Genomic DNA, 20,925 nt, shown 5'->3' with positions numbered 1-20,925 from the left:
GTCAGAGGCAAAACCCACAAAGCCAGTGTCCCCTCCTGCTCAGCTGTGCAAGTAGGAGGCTGCCTTCCGGGGGACAGCCCCTCCCCGACCCGACCCTTGACTCTGGTCTACCCCAACTCCAGAATGGGCCCGCGCCTGACCCCACGGGCACCTGACAGAGACTTGCCCGCTCAGGTGTGCTAACCCCCAGGGTGACGAGAACAGCAGGGCACACCAGTTCCTGAAGGGACCTGGCCTCCCATCCTGGGGCGAGGGGTCTCCTGGCTTCTCACCATCCATCAAAGCCACTGACACCCTAATGTTAACGCAGTACCTGGATTAACCAACCTGACGACCAACGACCAACTCTACCCGTTTCCTCTACCCTTGGCTAGCAACCCTCTAGGGCAGGGGTCTCAACCTGGGGCTACCCATCAGTGTCACCTGGGGAGCTCTTTCAACATTTGCGTGCCCGGGCCACACCTACACCAATTACACTGGAATCTGGGGGCAGAGATGGGAGGAGGGGCAGGGTTCAGCTCAGGCGGAAGTTTTTATATCTCCCTAGGTGATTTCAATGCACAACCCAAGTTGAAAACCACTGTTTCAGGTCCAAGTGCTTTCGGAGATTCTTGAGCTCTGTGTTGGTAACAGGTCAGAAACAAAGTCAAGGTAAAGGAATTTCCCTCTGGCCATTCTTAGAGAATCTACAAATTAAAAAGTGTGTTGTGTGTGTGTGTGTGTGTGTGTGTGTGTGTGTGTGTGTGTGTCTCTCTCTCTCTCTCTCTCTCTCTCTCTCTACAGGTGCCTGGGTGGCTCAGTCGGTTGAAGGTCAGACTCTTGATTTCAGCTCAGGTCACGAGCCATGCGATCGAGCCCCGAGTCGGGCTGTATGCTGAGTGTAGAGCCTGCTTAAGATTCTCTCGTTCTCTCCCTCTGCCCATCTCCCCTGCTCTCTAATAAAAAACATAATAATTTGTGTAACTTGGCCAATTCAAAATTAAAAAAATTTTTTCTACTAGAACTTTATTTCTTATACTTCCCCACAGAATAAGGCCTAGCTAAGCCAGAGAGTACCTCCTTTTCTATTAGATACTGTATATAACCCTCACTTGCCAATTCAGCAAATTTTGTCTGGTTTCCAACTGAATGTAAGGATAGCCAACTGCTGAGTAAAATGTGAATCTGTTGCAGAAACCCCTCTCCACGCCCCCGCAACACCTCTAAACTTTGGACAGGTTACTACTAATCCCTACTTGGTAAGGTGGCCGGGTTCAGCGAAAGCAAAAAACAAAACCCACATAGGGGCACCCAGTTAAATTACAGTCAGCTGGGGAGTTGTTCAAACATTCCGGTGCCTCGGCGGCCACGCTCCACACCAACGAAGTCAGAACCTCTGTGGATTCCACCCAGTTATCAGAATTTTAAAACTCTCTCCATTTTAAGTATGTTCCAGGCATTGCAGGGAACACACTTCTCCTACGAGTTCTGTTTTGTTTGCCTGAAATGCACACTGGGCTGGGCACCATGCATGCTACCTAGCGGCCCCCCGTACGGAGAGGGAGAAGAGTGTAACGCTCTACCAGACCACACACAAAGTAGGGGGAAACACTGGAAGGGGGCAGGGTCTGCCCCGCCGGTGCCTCGCAGGGCCCATGGGGCTGGGACCCTTGGGGCATGTGCCCCCCACTGGCGAGCTTTCAAGCAGGGAAGAGCAGTTAAAGACGCTACATGATCGTTGAGAGCCAATTAGACGGTCTGGGTTTTATGAGACGTACTCTGGCTGAAGATGGTTGGATTTAACTCGAGACCTGGGTTACGTGGAGTTTAGTCTCATTTTAAAGTCCGCCCTTTTTCCAGAGACCCCAGGCACAGCACCAGGTCCCTTGGGGCCTTTCAGACGAGGCGTCCTCAGGGAGGCCGCTCCCATGGCGCCCCCTTCAGGGAGGAGGTGGCAGAATGTTGCTGGCAGACCGCTTTTTCCGCCCCTTTACACCAAGGCAGAAATTCCTTCCCGCCTAGTGACCGTGTGACTGTGTAACCCGGGCCTCTGGGCCCTTCTTTGGAATTCCAGATCAAAGCAGCTAAAGAGCATATAAAGTTTTACATATAAAATGCTCATCCCTGGGGGGAGTCTCCCACAGCCCAGGACCTTGGTCTGGCTGGCCTCTGTAGGACTCCTCCTGGTGTCAAATCCAGACCAAAGCCAAGTCCTGATACGTCTTCTTTTCTTTCCTTTAATTGGGGGCCATTAGCAAATTTTCAAGAGACTCACTCCTCATGCCTTCTTTCCACTGCTGCTGCTTCTCAGACCCCTGGAGGAGCCCAAGGAGACCAGCACCCTCGGGGGTCGAGAGACCCCCTGCCCTAGTCTTCCTGCGGCGGGTGACCCCCAAAGGCCTGGATCAGACCAACGCAGCCCTGTTATCTGCAGCATGAAACAAACCCCACACTTATACTTCAAAAGAAATCACAAAATCCAACAGAAGCAAAAGTTGACTGGAATGGAATGAAGATGGGTGGTGGCCACAGCCCTGCCTTCGTGAACAGGGAACATATATCCCAAGTCCCCGATCCCCTCTTCACCCTCTCCTGCCCCCACTTCTCTGCATACACCCCTTCTTGCCCCTCCCCAACATGCCTGAACTTTCCTTCTTACACTAGAATTGCTGAAGAAAACAAACTGCAGGGGAAAAAAAACCAAGAGCATACATGTTTATATATGTGTGGATTAACAAAACGAATCACAAGCCATATAAAACTGAGACAAACTGGAAAACTCAAAGTACCAGCTGCCTACAACAAAAGATCACGTTAAAAATCCAGAGAGAGAGAGAAAAAAAAAAAAATCCAGAGACAGAATTTCCACCATGTGTCACAAGGACGGAGGATGAAGGTTTCCCTGTGATCTCCCCACCCGTGTCTCTCACCAGCACACCTCTCCTGGCTGAGAACTGAATAGGAGAGTTTCCAAAAGGCGGGATGCGGGGGCCTCGCTACCCAGCTGAGTCAAGCCCAGAGCTCAGAATCCCAAACTCCAAACCTGAGGCCTGCCATCACCGGGTTGTGTGGAGAACAGGAGCAGGTAAGCAAGGCCCACTCCCCGCCTGCGGACTGGCCATCCATGCTTCTCGTGAAATGCAGCCCACGGGGAGGGAACAGACTGGAATGGGACCACGCTCCTCCCTGGAACTAAGGTCTTTGTCACCCAATGCCAACACGTGCCTTAGACACCCCTGGCCCCCACTCCCCACCCCCTTTTATTCCCTTCATTTTACACTCAAGTTAAATACCACTCATTTTTCATGGTCTTCACAATAAAACAGAAAGAGGGGCGCCTGGGTAGCTCAGTCGGTTGAGCATCCAACTCTTGATTTCAGCTCAGGTCATGATCCCTGGGTTGTGGGATTGAGCCTGGCGTCGGGCTCCATGCTGAGTGTGGAGCCTGCTTAAGATTCATTCTCTCTCTCTCTCTCTCCGCCCCCACCCCCCCTTCGACCCTGCGCCTCTCCCCGACTCGCACTCTCTCTCTAAAATAAAAACCAAAAAACAACCAAGCCGGAAAGGAAGAGGCAGGCAGGCAGACAGGGATGGGGAAGTGTACAGGAAACCCCCAAAATACCAAGAGCTTCTCAAACGAAGGCTGCCCCATGCCAGCTCTCCTGCGAGCCTGAGTCCTCGGGACACCCCATGCACAGGCATCACAGGGGCTGCTGGCCAGGGAGGGGCTCTGGGAGGGCCCCTTCCTCCTCTCTGAGCCTGAGCACCTAGGCTTGAAAGGTGGCCAAAGAGGCTGCGGAGGATGTGGCCGTTAGGCATTCGAACCCCTGGGAAAGACCATAATTTTGCTCCCACTCCCAGAGGGAACAGAGGTGGGGTGAAAAGAGCCTGTCTCACTAGAGCATCTTTAAATCCTTATCCCCAGAGGTAGAATCATTTTCATCCAGTACCTGAAACACAGTCTTCCAGCTCTTGTTATTACAGTAACTCCTGATAGCAGACCTTGCCCCTCCCACCCTCCAGGACCATCCGCTCTTGCAAGGGGACTGCAAAGTGCACGGGCAGTAACTGTGTAGATGACACTCACAGCCCCACGCTCACCCCTTGCTGTGTGAGCGGCTTCCCCACATACGCATCAGTACACAGGACATGGTGGCCAGAGATGTTTACAGTGTGTGTGTGTGTGTGTGTGTGTGTGTGTGGCCTGGCTTGGGCTGCATCCTCAAGTGGGGTCTGCGCCTTGGTCCCAGGGTCCAGGGCTGGGAGGGTCCCGAGGCCGCTCTGCAGCCAGCCCTCGTCTCAGTGTTTGATCTCAAGGATGGAGGGGTTGTGGTCCAGGATGGCAAGGATAATCTTGTCCATGTACTGCCTCAGCCGGAAGTTGATCTCCTCCTGTTCCTTCAGGGCTTCCATGAGCTGGGGGGGAACGGGAGAGGCAGGTCAGAGGCCGGGCCCGGGCTGGAGTGCAGGTGGAACCTGGATCCCCAGCTTGTGATGAGCCAGGGCCCGGGACAGAGGGGCTCGGGACACCTGGGCAAGGCAGGCCCCCAGACCAACCTCAGCACTTGGGTGCCAGAAACCAGCGAGAGCAGTGACAGCTCATAGTAAGGTGTGTGAGATATGCTTATGCCCAGGCCCCGCCCCCAGGGATTCTGATCCAACTGGTCTGTGGAGGGACCCAAGTATGAGCAACTGCTCGGTACAGGCTGAAAACACTGGCTAAAGGCATTTGCAATCAAGAATGACATCCAGAGTCCCAGGGCCCTAAGACTTGTAAGGCTTCTAGCTGTTTCCTCTACCTGAAACGGTCCCCTCACCACCCCGACCCTGCCATTGCCCCTGTGCAGGTCCATTCCCGATGTGTCCTTTAGGTCACTGAAATGCCACCTCTGCCCCCAGACTGGAGGCTGGTAACCAGCTCACCTGGGAGTCCCCCGAGGCTAGGGGTCAGCACTTAGCTCTGTGTCCTAAGCACAGGATAAAGGGTTCAGTGACTGTCTTATGATTCATGTTCAAATGTAACCAGGGTATTTTGGAGGCCTGATCTTTTAGAAGCACACCCTGGTGTGGGGTGGTGGGGCAGAACGGACTTTGGTTCTGGAGACCTGGGTCCTTCTCCCTCCACAAGTTGGGTGATCTTGTGTCCTAGCCTCCCAATCTGTAACACGGAAATGTCCAGGAAGTCTTTGAGTTGGCAGAAGATGAAGACACACTACAATCAGGTGCTCAAGAAACACTAGTGTCTTTCCCCTCTTGGCTTGAGGCAGAGGGGTTCTAGCTTCTCCTGCACTACGGGCTGACAGAGACATGTTGATCAGCTGGCCATTTTGGCATGTTTCTGGTAGAGCAAAGACTCAAACTCCACTCTGTTCCCAGAGCTTCCTCCCCAGCACATGCAGGAAGTCAGAACTGCTCTAACTCCCTCACCGCTCTGCACGGCCACTCAGGTGGCTGCAGACGGGGACCCTCACAGGCCCTGGTCTGCTTCCCCTGCTCGGGGTAGCCTGGGACTTATCATCACAGCACAAGGGTGCGGGACAGGACTTGCAGAGGAGCGGCCGAGGCTCCCAAGCAAGAATGAGAGGGCACATTACCTCATCGCGAGAGGCCGTGTCTATTTCTGCGGCCAGAGACTGGGCTTTGGTCTGGGTGGCAAAGAGGTTCTTTGCTTCATAGAGGCTGAGGCTCAAGATCTGTCCATTCAAGTCATCATTCTGGTCCCGCAGCTTATGATTCTCCTGTGGAGTGGGACAAAGGCAACATCAGCTCCCAGAAGCATCCAGAACCCAGCAGAACCCATTTCTTTGCATTCACCGTCTCCTGACTGCCACCGGGACCCTCCTCTCAGGTGTGTGTCATGGCCAGCTCAAAGACACCCATAGGTGATGTGGCCTCTGCCAGGCTTTGGGGGAAGGGCTGGGTCCTGGGAGGTCACGGGGTCCTGAGGAAGAGTTATGGGCCCACTCAGGGGAACGAAGTTTCCAGATAAGGGCAGGGCTCCTGGCCACGCTTTCCTCCCTGGGGTGAGTGAGCCAGAGGAGGAGCTCCTGATACTTTGGGGTCCCCGGGCTGCAAGGCTGGATCCAGTCTCCTCCTGTAGCGAGGTTCAGGAATCCTGCTCTGTGGGAACTCTTCCTGAGTACAGGTGGCCTCACAGGGCCCTGCCCACACCCCACGTGCCAGCACCACGTGCTAGCTTTTGCCTAAAGTCTCCTAACTAACCGCACACCTGGGACTTGGTGCCCTCATGCAGGAGAAAGGGCTGGGGTTTTCGGATCGCTGTGGGATGCTGGTGAAGCCAGCAGGAGTAGACTTTCTAGAGTAGTTTCCCACCCCCGAATGTCGGGCTGGGCTGAACAGGGGGCTTCACTCACCATCACACCCTCCCTTGGTCCCTGCCCCTCCTGATCCCACTTCCCCCAACTCCCCCATCAGGGGAGTGCTCCCGGGAACCATTTGAAATGGAACCTTGGGATCCGGGTCTGCTTCTGGGAGGACCCAACACAGCAGACCCTCATCCATGGCTGGATAGTCTCCTCCTCCACTCCATCGGCAAGGACAGCAGAGTGGGGTCTGCTTCTTTGTGTGGACTCCAAGGAGAGACCCCGGGATCCGCATCAAGCGTGGCCTAGAGGTGAGCTGCCTTGCCTGAGCTGTGGGGTGGGGACGGGCAGCCCCACCGGGCAGGGACGTTGAGAGGAGCAGACAGGAAGGGGTGTGGGAAGGTGCCGCTGCAGCTTGGGGCCCCATGCGGGAGACCCGGCCAGCGGGGCCCACCTGCTTGAGCCGCTTGACCTCATGCTCCAGCTCCACCTCGCGGGCCCTGGCATTGAACTCGCCCAGGCCAGAGGACGAGCTGCGTCCCCGGCCTGGCCGCTCGCAGTCCAGCTTGTACATCTGCAGGTGCTCTAGCTCCTTCCGCAAGTCCTCGATGAGCTGCGTGGGGGAGGGGCTGGTTGGCGGGAGCGCGGCCACGGGAGGGAGCCCCGGTGCCCGGTGCCCTCCGGCCTGGGACCCACCTCCTGCGTCGCCTCCCGTTCCTTTTGGAACTCAAGGCGGTTCTGCCGCAGCTTGTCCGTCACGCGCTTGTACAGGTCCGTCTCATCTTTGAGCCGCAGGCTGGTGTCCTCCAGCCGGTCACACATGCGCTGCCGCTCCTGGATCGGGGGACTGGGTCAGGGAGGACGGTGCCCAGAGAGGCTCGCTACACCCCAGGGACGTCGGGGGGCTCCGGGTCAGCCACCTGGACAGGCGGGCAGTCCGACCAGCCCCCCTGAACACAGCCCTCGAGTCACGGCTTAAAGAAACAGCCGGGTCCCTTAGGATTCTAGAAACACAGGCCTCTGAAGCCCTTCGATGGTGCCAGATAAAACCTGACTCAAAGGTGCGGCCAAACAAAAGCTAACCTCCTTCTCTCTTTTTTATTATTACTTCCCCCCATTATATAAAAAATTATATTCGCTGTAAAAAAAGTTTGGAAAATCAGAAACATAGCAAGACAAATTACTATTCATATTTTATTTTGTTGTTGTTGTTGTTAGGGCAAACTAGCAACTAGAGGCCTTTGTGGCCAACACCGCCTCTGTGGCTTCAGCTCAAGATCGAAACCTGAGGGACACTCCTAGGCCTGCTGCTCACCTCATCCAGCTTCTCTGTTTGTGACTTGAGCCGGGTCACTGTTGTTCTGAGCTCAGTGTTTTCCTCCTCTAATTGCTGCACCCTGGGAAAAGGAGAAAGACAAACACGTCCGAAACGGAGGTTATCTTACAACGGATGGACAGTCTACAGCGATTCTCTGCTTCCCGGAGGAGGGAAGATACCAGAAAGCAAGAGAGAGAGAGAGAGAGAGAGAGAGAATATGACTAGTTGTTCCAGATGGGTAATACAGCTTCGAGCTTCCTGTCATCCAAGGCAAACTGGGAAGGACACCGAATTACCATCCTTCTGTTTGTGATAAAAGGAAACACTCATTTGTGAGTAAGAACATAGGATTCTTTTTCACATGTGTCCTTAGAGCCTGAAACAACACGGAGGATGTATTTCTGCTAAACAAAGAGAAGGTCCTCCTGTGGCTGGTGGTGGCAGGTCCCTCCCGCTTGGAAAGCAATGACAGCGTTTGCTTTTCTTTCTCCCCCCAGTGTCTCTCCCAGGCTCTTCGCTCGGCCCTCCCCGCAGCTGCCTGTGACATCCACAGGTCATCGTCCTCTGTGTTAGTGTCCAGAGGGGGCTGTCCTAACAGGATCCCATGAGGAGACACAGCCCAGGTACCCAGGTCGTTTTAAATGACCTGAGAAGAGGGCAGGTGAGTTGGGCTGTCAGTGGCACCGGAACAGCACAGGGTCATTTCTGCCACCGATTCCTGCCGAACATTCCCTCTCCTTCACACTTGTTACTTCCTTCCTAGAGTGATGGCTCCACTGCTCTCTCTGCCAGGGGCCTAGGTAGCTTCCCAGTGGCCTCCCTGGCCTGGGTCATCAGGGAGGGCAGCCCTGGGACACCACAGTCTTCACCTGTGTGTACTGTTCTGATGTGCAGCAACCCACCTGCCTTCACGGTCATTCTGTGGGGCTGGGAGGGAGGACTGACAGATGGGGAAACTGAGGCCCAGAAAATGACACAGGGTGTCCAAAGTCATGGAGCTAAAGGGTAAGCAACCCAGATTCCCAGGTCAATACTCCTCTCCCTACCGGCCTCAGGTTCCAGCAGCTATACCTGCGGCCCAGAAGCCCAAAAGAAACCGGGTCCTGCTTTTCCATTTACGTTGGCCCCAGGGGCCCAGGGTCGGTGCACCCAGGTGTTCAAGGTCAAGGAGACTCTGACAGCAGGGGGAGCTCCTAGCCCGGACATTAGACCCAACCCAGGAATAGGGGCAAGACCACAGTTTTTTAACCTATCCTCTTGTTGACAGACTTGTGAGCTGTCTCCAGTTGTACCTAGTAGAAATAATGCTACCAGAAGGTTCTTTTACATACTTCCCAGCAAGCATGTCCAGGTGTTCAGGTATCAAGAGGAGAACTGTTACAACAGGGGGCTTTTCTTCAGGCTGTTTTCCGATCCATACCATGGGGACGGTGCCTGTCCCAAGGGCCTGGACCGGGAGTGGAGGGCGCCTCCGAGGCGGCCCCGTCCCCAGCAGGCACCCACCTGGTGTTGAGCAGCTCGATCTCCGTGCTCTTCTCTCTCTCCAGCTTGCCGTAGGCCTCGCGGTGCCGCCGCGCCTCCTCCTCCAGGGCCTGCTCGGCCATGGTCTCCTGATCTTTCACCATCTCCTCCAGCTCGTGCACCCTGAGAAGACAGAGGGGCGCGCGCCCCAGTCCAGGGCCAGCTCTCATGGTGTCTTCCCGCCCCGCCCCCGCCCCTGGCTACGGGAGGCCCCGAGACCCTGGCTCCGTCGTAGCCCTGCTGCGGGAAGTGGCAATGTGTTTGCCAGACCTGTGGGTCAGCAGCTTCCCTGACAGATGAACGCGGATGCCACAGCACGTAAGGAGACGTGTACGAGCCACGCACGCCACGGGGCGAGGGTGGGGAGGGGGGCACCTGGCGGTCGGCCCAGAGGGGAGCGAGGCTGCACGGAGAAGGCGGCATTCCCAGCCAGGCGCGGGGAGGGACGGCAGGCCTCGGCACGGCTGCGTGAAGCAGCCCTCGGGCCTTGGCTTCTCTTCCCACTCTCCTCCTCCCTGGTCCCTACCCCTCTGACCAGTAATTCAGCTACTGGGCACCTTGACTCCAAAACCACGCATGTCCATGGATAGGGGCCCTGAACATTCAAGACCCAGGAAGGGGCCAGGTCCCACCGGGCACGCTCTAACCCCACCACTGGCAGCCTAGCTGGCCTATCAGTCTGGGCACATTTCACTGGGAACAGTCCCTCCAGGAGGCTACCCTTCTGGGGTGTTCCAGAACCCATCTTTGGGCCCTACAAGGTTGAGGGCCAGACCCCGGGCGGGGATCAGTTTACCAAATCTCATGCCACCCCGTGAGGACAACTACATGCTACATGCACTACCTCACTGCAGCCAGGGTCAGCGGGCCCCCATCGGGAGGAGGGGCAGTGATGCCCGGACCCTTCCGCTAGCAGCACGTGCGAGCCCGACTCACACCAGCGTCTCTCTCTGCGGAGCTTGTCCCCGGAAACGGGGTGGGGGGTGGGGGGGTGTCAGACTCTCATCAGTGTAGGACAGAGAAATACGGGAGTGGATCCCAACTCCTGCCTTACACCCACCCTGGGGCTGCAGACATGGGGGTCAAGGTCAAGCTCCGACCTGTTTCTGAGTCCCCAGAGACCAGTCTTCCTGTGCGTCCTGCATGGGCACAGCCATGTAGCAAGGGGCTGACACATCACAGCCTCTCGGAGAGGAAGGACAAGATGTGCAGTTCACCTCCCCCAGCTTTTCTCAGGGCCCTCCCCAAGCCCGTTCCCGAGTCACGGCCGGGGCCCCAGCCCCCCAGCCCCCGACCTGTGCACGAGCTGTGTGTTCTCCTGCTTCAGCTTGCTCTTCAGGTCCCCATTGGTCAGGCTGTCATTCTCCAGTTCTGTCACTTTTTTTTCCAGGAAGCTCACCTGCAAGAGGGAGGCAGAGGTGGGGGTGGAGGAAACCTCGGAGTCCACAGGACCGAGAAGCTAGAGACCGTGGGACAGAAGCCATGTTTGGTGAGCGTGAGGGTCCACAAGCGTATGTGTCCGCATTATCGGGGCCACCTACCCCCAACTCCTGGGCAAGGACAGGGTCTCTGTCTCCCGAGTCCCCAGATAGCTGCTGGGGGGCTCCCCACGACCCCCGGGGAGCACGCACACATTAAGCCTGTCCTCCACCCACTCAGGACCCACCTTCTCCGTGATGTCGTTGTCACAGGAGTCAATGCTGTCTCGGAACAGGTCCTCAGTGCTACCGTCACTGCTACTGAAGTTGCTGCTGTGCATGAGCTGCCTGTGGGGGAGGGGGGAGGGAGGAGGGGGGAGGTAGCTGCAGAGGCCAGCCCTCCAGGGCCTGGGGTCCACACTGGGCTATGGGCTGAGAGCACCCAGTATCTTGGGGAGAAGGCCAGGCACCCCTCCAAGGAGGCTGTCCTCACCCAGTCAGGGGAGAAGAGTTGCCTGACCTCTGAACTCAAGAGGTCACCCAGCTCAGAGGCCAGTGGAGGGGCCGCTACACCCCTCCAGAGTCCCTGGCAATCCATCACGGCTCTGGCCTGCTGCCTCAGCACCCTTTTCATGCCGGTGTTCGAGCCAGTAACTACCCAGTGACCAGAGTGGGCACATGAGCCCCCGACCACCTCCCTCCAGCTGCAAAACCAGCCACTGCAGGTAGACTGGCTCCACGGTCCTGGCAGAGGGTCCTGGCCTCCTGAGGCCACCCAGCAAGACTCAATTCCTCCACCAAACCGGCTCCCGATGCATCTCTGGGGACCCTGGGGACGGGAAGGAGACCCACCCAGACTGTGCAGGGCAGGGGGTTGGGTGGGTCTGCAAATGGGTAAAGACTTGCCGGAGGCAAACCCAGCTACCACGGTGAGGCTCCCCCTTCCCGCTCCCTGCCGGGCAGCAGCCAGGTCTCTACCCAGGGCCTGTCCCGTCCCACTCCTGCTCTCGAGCCAGAGTCTGGGCACTTGCTGGCAGCTCCCAGGGCCCTGGGAGTGGACCAGGGCCAGCGTGCACGAGAACCTGGATCCCGAGATCCAGAGCGGGAGCCTGGAAGTCCCCGGAAGTTAGCTGGGAGGATTTAACCCAGAGCAAAGTGACCAGATCCAACGGGGCACACTCGTGCCCAGTCTCGGTCAGCGGGATCCCCAGGATCTGCTGGTACAGCTGCCGGCTCCAGGGTGCGGGGCAGGGCACCAACAGCCGTGAGACGCGCCGGGTCTCTCGGGGCCTCCCTGGTGCACCTGCCTGGAGCGGAAACAGCTAAGGGTTTGGAGAGGCCGACTCCTCCACTGCCACAAGGGGCAAGGGCAGCCCCTCCCTGTCAGAAGTAGAGGTCTGGTTGCTCTGCCTGCACTCCTGGGGGTCTCTGTTTCCCTCTGTGCATTGAGCACGCGCAGGGCACCGGGCACTGGCTGGGTCTGGGCTGCCCGCATGGAAAGGGAGACAGTATTCCACCCCTCCTCCCAAGGTGGGGGGTCTTACCGTCCAAAGGCCGTGCTAGAGATCTTCCGGTTAGGGCTGCAGGGGTGGGGGTGCAGTAGGGAGAGGGAGAGAGAAAACAGTCATTGAACAGAGGGGGCTCTAGTCCACTCTTTACTCTGCCTTGGCTGCAAGATACCAGTAGGTGCACGACAGGGCTTTGTCCCGCCCGCTGCAGGGAATTCACTAATCAGCTCAGTCCTCAGTAGAAGCACCCTGAGTTTCCTCTTGCAGAAAAATGCAAGCCCCCTAAGTTCAATCCCACCCTGACAGGGCCCTCACTTGCCAAGACAGAGTGGGGCCGCCTTGCCTGCCGCTTCCCCCTCTGGACCCACCCCCCACCCCCAGCCCTGGCCGCCCATCCCTCTGCTGGGTCCCGGGGGCCTCACCTGTTGGCCTTCAGGTTTTTCAGTCGGGCTTCCAGGTCATTCAGCAGGTTGATCTTCTTACAGCACTGAGAGCAGTAAACATCCAGCAATTCGCTGTTGTAGGCATGCCGCATTTTCCTGGGTGTCTGCCCCGCACTGATTCGGGAGACAGAAATCAACCTCTGCTGTCCAATCTGGTGCCCTACCCCACCCTTACGTGACTGGGTTCCCCAAGGCCGGGGAACCTTTTGTGTGTGCGCTTAGGGGCAGAGGGAGTGGAAATACAGCAACAGATCCTCCCTCCCTCGATACTCTCAGAGGAAAGGCCAATGAACAGTACCCATTTCACAGACAAGGCGATGGAGAGCTAACGTCAGAGTGAGTAATGACTAGGTGTGGGGGAAGGTATCACAGTAGGTCACCTAGAAGGACCCTTCGACACCGAGGTTCTAGGAAGCAAGACAGCACACACCCCTGAGTCTGCAGCCTCCCAGGTGGGCTAATTCTGTTTCTTCCCCAAGCCAGAAGGAGGCGGGAGGAACTCTAGAACCTCCAATCAGGGTGCAAAGGCAGCACCCCCAAGCTCCAGGAGCAGACCCCAGGGAGCTTAGGACTCTGCCCTCTGACCCGCCCCTGATGAGGTTTGGCTGTCCGGCCGCTTTTCCCGGGCCCCAAATTGCCATTCCAGACCACAGGGCCACCTGGAAGACACTGAAGATCCCAGGTCTGAGTAAACGTTGGTCCTGGTCTCGTCATCGGGGCAGGGGCTGCTGGGGGCACAGTCCACGTCGTCCCCCTCTCCATAGTCTTCAAACTGCTCCTCGTTGCTGATAAGCGAGGTGGTGGAGTGTGTGGAGAGGTCCGACGTGGTCATGGATGGGGCATGGCCCAGGGACCTGGGTGTTAACAGAAGGGCTGTCTGTTAACACAGCCCCGTCCACAGCCTGTGCCGGGGAAACCGACCAGCCTTTCTGGAGGTCAACCGGTGCCACAGAGATCAGAAGCCCGAGTGTGTGCTTTCTGACCTGGCAAGTGCACTTTGGGGACCTCATCCTAAGGGAAGCGTCTCACCACAGAAACAGTTTCTGCACAAGAGATGCGCAAACCGATGCTTCTCTACAGCAACAAAACATTGCTTACAACTGAATGGTTTCCCTACATCAAATTAGAATAAGTTATAGTAAGTCATAGTATATGGGGCCTCCTGGGTGGCTTAGTCGGTTAAGCGTCCCACGTTGGCTCAGGTCACGATCTCACGGTTTGGGAATTTGAGCCCTGCGAGCCTGCTTCAGATTCTGTGTCTCCCTCTCTCTCTGCTCCTTCCCCGTTCATGCTCTGTCTCTGTCTCTCAAAAAATAAACAAGTGTTAAAAAAAATTTTTTTTAAGTTATAGTAGACGTATAATATAAAATTATATATTCTATATTGCTAATATTAGCTAATTAAATGATTAAGTTACAGTTGTAAAATTATAATATATATTAGTAAATATCAAATTATGGGTTATCTAATTGTTGAAAGGTCTGCAAAAAATACTAGCAATATGGGAAAAACTAATATAAAGTTGGATATAAAATTTAAATACAGAAAGGAAAGGTTGATACAAAATAAGGAAAAGTAGGACATAAAAGTATTTACATGGTAACAGAGCTTGGGTTTGGGTGGTGGGACTGTAAGTGAGTTACTCCCCCCGCCCCCCCCCTGCCATTCTTCCTTTCCTACCTTTTCCAAGCTCTGTTTAATTGGCTTGCATTCTAGTAAGAAATGGAAGTTTTAAAATAAGTAACAACGAGCTACTAGATGAGGCTCTTCTCCCAGTTTATAGCAGAGACTCACCGCAGAGAACATGGGTCGGAGACCCTAGGCCTCTCATGGGTGACCCACGGTGTGGCCTGTGACAGTGTCCAGGGCTGGCTGAGCCCTGTCCACAACCCGAGAACTGAGCACTGCTTGTCACCTGCCAAAACAGGTCTTCCCGTCAGTGGTTGTGAGGTCAGGTCTACGTATCGCTACTCAGAAATGAGGGTTTCTCTGACGTACTGAGCCTCTGAGCTCAAAACTGGGCAACTTAAACTGGGGACAAGAAGCAGGGAAGCGGGTAAGGCCGTAATTCTCCCACCGTGCCCTTGAGCAGTCCTGGTCTCTATCTGAGAATCACAGTGTTGATGACAGGGCACTAACGAGCAAGTCTGCTGGTACCAAGTCTGCTGGTATCGCCACCCTGTTGTTGTTGAACTCATTCATCTGCCCTCAGGCTCCTCAGCACCTTGGGATGGATTCATCACATTCCAGCTCTTTCTCCCATACATTTTATTAAAACCCTCAGCGTCCCCTGCCGGCCACCTCCTGGCGACTGGTCCCAAAGAACAATGTGTACGATCAAGTGGCAAATGGTCAGCCAAAAGGACAACGGGTCTGTGGTCCCTGACCAGCTGTCCTTGGTGGCTGGTCACAGTACGGCTGTCACACTGCTCCCAGGAAGCAAAATGGATGAACTACTCCAAAGACCCCACCGAGAACAGCCTGACTCCCAGCCTGACTCAGACTCCACTGGAGCCTGAGAAGCTCTGCCCTGCAAAAATGTATAGGAAATTGCTTTTTTTTTTTTGAAGGTCAAAAATGCTTAAGAATCGACAATTTCATATGGTTCAACTGATACTAGAACCGCTCTCCTCCCTCTCCAAATCTCTGGGTTGGCCATGACCACCACCTTCCTGTATGTGGGGCTCCAGACAGTTTTAACTCACTTGTCCTCCGGCAGGAACAGGCCCCCAAGCCCTCCGTCCTTCTCCTCGGCAGGACTCCCAACCGACCCCTCCAGGCTCTGCATGCTCTCCATGGGGCTGTCCATGTCTGACTCCGGGGGGCCCTCAGGTGGGGCCAGCGTCATAGCCTCCTCCTCGTCCTCGGGAAAGAAGCTGGGGTCCCTGGGGAGGAGCTCGCCATCAGCAAAGGTAGGGCCTGGCACCTCGCTGCCCTGGGAAAGACAGAGGACAAAGTGAGTGAGGCTGGCTCCCCGGGGGGCTCAGTGTGCCTCATCAGACCGCGAGGATGTCGGCAGGGCCAGGGATGGCAGGGACTGGGACACAGGCAGGTCCAGACCTCAGGTCCTTGAGAATAAGAATACCCGGCAGGTGATTCATCTTGGGCCTCTCACAGCAGCTGCCTCATGAGAGCCCAGTGAGGAGCCAGCACCACTGGGGACAGCCATCCGTGGAGAAGAGCCACAGCTGGGCTGGCTACGTTGCTCAGGACACCTGGACAGCTTGCTCGTCGGGGTCCCCATCACAGCCTGCACAAGGAGCCAGATGGCTTCGTGACTGAGTTAAGGGCACAGCCACAATGAACGGCTACCAAGAACGACAACCCCGACCTAGCGGAGTTTGATGCAGCGGGATAGAGGGATATCCGCGCACCACGGAACCTGCCCTCCAGGACTCTGGGCACGTCAGATCACCTCCATGAACCTCGCTTCTCTCGGTAAACTGAGAATGACCGTGGAATCCTACAGGATCACTGTGTCACGGGGTAGGACCTCAACGTGGCACCAGCCGGGGAAGGACAGCGTGCCTTGGCCCTGCCACGGCCGTGCTGAGGAGCAAGGACACAGAGCCCTTCAGTTCCGAGCAGGGGTGGGTCCCCGGTGCCTAGCACACCGCCCAGCACCACGCCAGCACGAGATAAAGACCCGCCTGAACTTTTGCCAAAATCACCTTCTAGGTTATGAGAGGCAGCGCTCTGCAAACCACCCTCGGGGCCGCCGCCTCTGAGGGGGCACTGCTTCCACCTGCTCCTGTCCGAGAGGTCAAACTGCTCCCAAGGATCTTCCGCGTGGCCCGCGTTGAAGGTACTCCCTGTGGCCCCGGGACTGCAGCCAGGGGAACGGTAACAGAGGCTGTGAAAAGCCCCCAGGCACCCCAGACAAGAACAGGATTGGGGACATCCAAGGAAGGTGGTCAGCGGCAGGCTTGGCTGTGCCCACTGAGAAGTGTGCCGTCACCTGCTGCTGTAGACACCCTGGCCCAAGAATAGATGGCAGTTAATGAGCCTGGCTCCCACCTGTCCCAGGACTCGGGCGGAGCACCGGCTGCACTAATAAAGCCGGCACCAGGCAGGCAGGCCCCCCTGGCTGTGGAGGCCGAGGGGCTGCGTCATTAAAACTACCCTCGTGTTCACACGGCCCTTTCCACCTGAATGTCACCAACCCAATCCCACAGGGCTCCCGACCGCGTCGGATCCTGCACCCGAAGCAAGCTCTCCGTCCGCAAGCCCGAGGCTGCATCCCAGCAGCAACAAAGGGAAGCCAACGTTTCCCGAGCAGCCACCAAGTTCCGGAGGCAGAGCGGACAGTGAATATGTAATCTTATCTGGGCTTAGGACAGCTCTTCGGGATAGCGATTCTTAGCCCCACTTTACCAACGAGGACATGGAGGCTCAGAGAGTCACCTGCCAGGAGTCTTCTAGGCCAGGAGGCGGAGGTCGCCCCACCTACCTCCGACCACCACACGCTCGATTCCATCTATCAGTCATGCAACCCACGCTCCAAGCCCAGGCATTCCACCTGCTGCAGTCCCCACGTACTGCCCACTTCCGACCCACAGCAGGAGACTCCTCGGCTCAGCGCGTGGAAACTGGGAGAGACGCCAGGCAGGAGGGAGACGCCCACCGAGGAGGGCCGTGCTCTGTTCCCTCACCTGCAAGCTTTCTGCCTTCCCAGCCACAAGGGCAGGGGAGGGTTCGCACTCGCTGGGAACGCCTGCCTTGTGGCTTACAGGAGCCCTCGGCCACTTCCGGTCCTCACAGCCCTAGGAGTTGGGTCTCCTTTCCCCTCTCATACGTGAGGTGACTTACCCGGGGCCCCGCCAGAGAGAGGGGCAGGGCAGGACTGGACCGGGAGCCGCCAGTGCCCATGCTGTCCTCATAGCCCCGCCAGCAGGGGTCCTGAGGAGGCTGCTGCCCACCGAGCAGAGGCTTGAGGCAGGCAGGGCACCAAGTAGAGACCGGGAGCCATGCTCCTCAGGCGTCCGGCTTGGCCTCTGGCTAACTCATGTTTGTCCCCTTGGACACGGAGATACGGAGGCCCAGTTTCTGCCAGGCACTCTGCCCAGAGGCACCCAACTCACCACACGGAAGTGCGGACCACGGCCTCCTCCCACCTGATGTCCCAGAGCAACATCCCCCTCTTGACAGCTGGGCCAAGAGAAAAGAGGGGCCTGTCTCAGCCACAGGTGGGGCAGGAGGCAGCTTGGAGGCCCCCACAGAGGTCACTCCCTCCCAATAAGGCCACCACTTCCTCAGGCATAGTTTTACCCTCTGATCGAGCAGAGTCCACATCTGTCTGGCCTTTTGTACTTGTCGAAGGATCTGGTCTGTCTCCCACACATACCCCCGTCCGGCTCGGACGGCAGCCCCGGGAGAGCTCCAGGAGGTGCAGAGGGCAGGGATCGAGGGTTTACAGGCTTAGCCTGACGCATGGGGAAGGTGAGGCTCAGCGAGCGAGGGGGCTGCCCTGGAGCTTCCCCGCTGCAGGAGGCCCTGCTGTGACCCGAAGCCAGTCTCCTGACATGCCACGTCAGGGCCCTCAGCCACCCCTCGCTACACGCGCTCTCTCAACATGCCAGCCTTGTAAAATCAGCTGCCTCCCCACGCTGACACCTTTTCACTGTTTGCCCAAGGCAAGTTACGATTTCTAGAACCTCAAAACCATTTCTAGTAGCTTTCTTCTACATTCAAGTAACATAAAGACCAGCTATCGGAAAAGCTATACCCTGGTTGGTCTGGGACAGTACTGGTTTGGCATCTGTCCCGGACAAAAGGGGCCATGGCACCCCTGCTACTCCCCTGGGAACATCCTGACCCTGCTCCCATTCCTCTGGGCCCTCTGGGGAAGGGCTAGGTATAGCACCGGGCCTGGGAGGGGTGCCCCTGGAAGTGGGGACAGCCTGCTCTGATCCCGAACACCTCAGGAAGAGAGGCAAAGCGGGAGCAGGTGCTAGAAGGTGTGACCCCTCACTGGCTTGGAGACTAGGCGGTATGCCCTCCTCAAGAAGCTGGGCCTGGGGATTTACCCAAAACCAGGGGTTTCTGGAGAGATCGGAGAGGCCGGAGGCTGGGAAAACACGCCCTAGGCAGCTGCTTTGGCAGGGCAGGTCGGTATCACCAGTGTCCCCCTCCACGTCCCCACCCTGTCTCCAGCTGGGACTGGATGCAGCTGGCCCCTGGCTGGAAGTGGGAGCCGGGAGGCACCCAGCCTGCCTGTGGGGCCCCTCTCCAGTGGCAGCAGCAGGCCCTAAAGTCACCCCTTCCTCTGTAGGAAGTCGGCCCAGGCCGAATTCAACAGCTGGTGAAAAGGACCGACGGCGGGAGAGGGCATCCCCACCTCAGAGGGGCCTCCGGTGCCCACCGTCCACACTTCCAGAAGGCGGCGCGGCAGGGCCTGGACACGATGACGTCGTTTGGTCCTGCCCGTCACCCACCCGGCCCTCAGGGGATGCTCCCTCCAAGCCACACACATCACTACTCCATTCTCCTGGCGGCTAGTGCACAGAGGGCACGGGCCCGAGAGGCCCCACTCCACACTCCCCGTAAGAAGGGACCCTATGGTAGTAACCGTGGGGATGAGAGCACCTGAACCCCCAACAGGCAGCACCGCAGCGAGCACATGGCAGGCGATCAGCAACTACTTGTGGAAACGAACTGCCCTGCAGAACGGTCAGTTGGGGAGAGCCCACCCACGGCGACCTCGAGGCGTGGGTGCCCATCCGACGTGGCCGCTGGCCGGCCGTGTGACCCTGGAGAAGTCGTTCGACTTCTGAGCCTCATCTACAGATGGGTAGAAATGCCTGCCCGGCAGGATCGCCATAGAGAATGCAGAACGAGGCCTCGTACCTCACGGGTGCCGGGTTCGTGGCAAAGAAGAGAGCGGGCAGAGGGGCGCTGGGAATGAGCTCTGGAGGTGCACCGACTGGGTTCAAATCTCGGCTCCACCACTAAGCTCTGCAACCTTAGGTTTACTTCTCGGTGCCTCGGTTTCCTCGTCTACTGACGGAGTTCACGATGGTCAGGAAATGAGTTAGGACGTGTGCTCAGCACACACGGAAGATGGTCAACAAATCTGAGCTATTCTGGTTGAGAGGAGACAAGCAGGGGTGCTCCTGTGGGCCCGTGCAGCCCCAGGAGCCTATCGCTTTGACCCCCAGGGGCACACTGAGTGGAGGCAGGCTGGGTTCAGCTTCTGGAAGCCTGAGCTGCAGGTGCCTCTTTCTTTCTGCGCCCTCCCTCCCACCCCCAGGGCCATCTTCTGTGTATGCTCTTGGAAGGTTTCTCTGCACATTAATTACATGCTTTAACACGCGTTAGGATGAGACACTGCGCAGGCGAGGGAGTCCAGGAGGCTGGGGCACATCCACCCCCAGCCCCGGCAGTGGCCCAGGCAGTAACTTAGAGCCAAAGAACAGCTCCGTGGGGACAGGGCTGGGTAAAAATAGCTTGGGCGGGCACCTCCCAGCTTCCCTCGCAGCCAGGCACCAGCGGGCACACGTGGAACCCCACTGCAGGAAGGCACTGGGCGGGGGGTGGACACAAACCAAGCCTCGTGCAGTGGGGCTGGGCCGGGGATGAAATCCCTCCTCATAATCCCAGCCAGCCCACGGCCCGGGAAGTGACAGGCCTGCTCGAGCTCTCGCTGGGCCCCACAGGCAAAAGATTAAGGAGCCAACTTGTAGATGCCGATGCCCCCAGGTCCAGAGGGAAGGGGTGGGCTTACCTGGACTGGGATCCCCTACCCCCCACTGCGGCTCAGCCACCCATCAGGCATGGCAGCAGCAGAGATTAGTAAGCAATCCAGGCTGTGCCCACCTCCTGCCTGTGGCTGCCAACGCCCGCACTGAAGCCAGGCCTGGCTCTGCCGGAGGGAGGCCGGTGCTCATCAGCGGCTGATAAGATTCTGGCTCAACAAAGGGTTACTCAGATGCCAGTCAAGGGACAAGGGTGGGAATAAAGGGGGAGGGGAGTATCCACGCAGCAAGGCTGGTGCCTAAGCCTCAACTTCTGAACAGAAATAACGGCTCAGATACGAGGCCCCAGCTCATCCCCAACAAGGTCAAGGGCAGGCATGGGGGCACCAGGCCACCAAGCTATTAGAGTTCATTTATCGCCCTTCTTGGCCAGCCCTGGGGACTGACTGCATACTGTCAGATAAAAGCTCTGTAGCCCAAGCTGCCCACACAGGTGGGGGAGGCCAAAGCCAAGAAGACAGGACAGACCGCCATGTCCCCATACCCAGGGGCCAGATCAGAGAGTGGCCAGGAACCATCCCTCTGTAGTGGTGGCAGCCAAGGCAGCTTTCAGGCTCTCTCCTCCCGGCCAGTAGCCCCTGGATCCACCTCCGGAACCCTCCTACCACCAGCAGCTCCAGACCAGCTCTAACTGGGTTGGCCACTCCTGGCACAGGAGCCT

The 20,925-nt window shown here is 57.4% G+C and overlaps 1 protein-coding gene across 4 annotated transcripts in view; it reads right to left on the bottom strand.

The window, feature by feature from the left end:
- Positions 1–2,678: 2,678 nt before the first annotated feature.
- Positions 2,679–20,925, bottom strand: part of RAB11FIP4 (RAB11 family interacting protein 4) — a 120,030-nt gene continuing 101,783 nt past the window's right edge. For all 4 annotated transcript variants that reach the window (XM_045488021.1, XM_045488022.1, XM_045488023.1 and 1 more), the window contains 12 exons: positions 15,216–15,445; positions 13,170–13,364; positions 12,490–12,624; positions 12,104–12,139; positions 10,808–10,907; positions 10,437–10,540; positions 9,124–9,264; positions 7,618–7,699; positions 6,999–7,136; positions 6,757–6,915; positions 5,574–5,717; positions 2,679–4,395 (listed from right to left, as the gene is read on the bottom strand). In XM_045488021.1, coding sequence (XP_045343977.1) covers positions 4,279–4,395; positions 5,574–5,717; positions 6,757–6,915; positions 6,999–7,136; positions 7,618–7,699; positions 9,124–9,264; positions 10,437–10,540; positions 10,808–10,907; positions 12,104–12,139; positions 12,490–12,624; positions 13,170–13,364; positions 15,216–15,445 — 1,581 coding nt within the window. In that variant the 3' untranslated portion in view covers positions 2,679–4,278. The remainder of the gene's footprint in view (positions 4,396–5,573; positions 5,718–6,756; positions 6,916–6,998; positions 7,137–7,617; positions 7,700–9,123; positions 9,265–10,436; positions 10,541–10,807; positions 10,908–12,103; positions 12,140–12,489; positions 12,625–13,169; positions 13,365–15,215; positions 15,446–20,925) is intronic.

Source organism: Leopardus geoffroyi, chromosome E1 (assembly GCF_018350155.1).
Source record: "Leopardus geoffroyi isolate Oge1 chromosome E1, O.geoffroyi_Oge1_pat1.0, whole genome shotgun sequence".
NCBI classification, from domain to species: domain Eukaryota; kingdom Metazoa; phylum Chordata; class Mammalia; order Carnivora; family Felidae; genus Leopardus; species Leopardus geoffroyi.
Note: the sequence above shows the minus strand (reverse complement) of the source record. Positions and strands in the feature narration are given on the sequence as shown.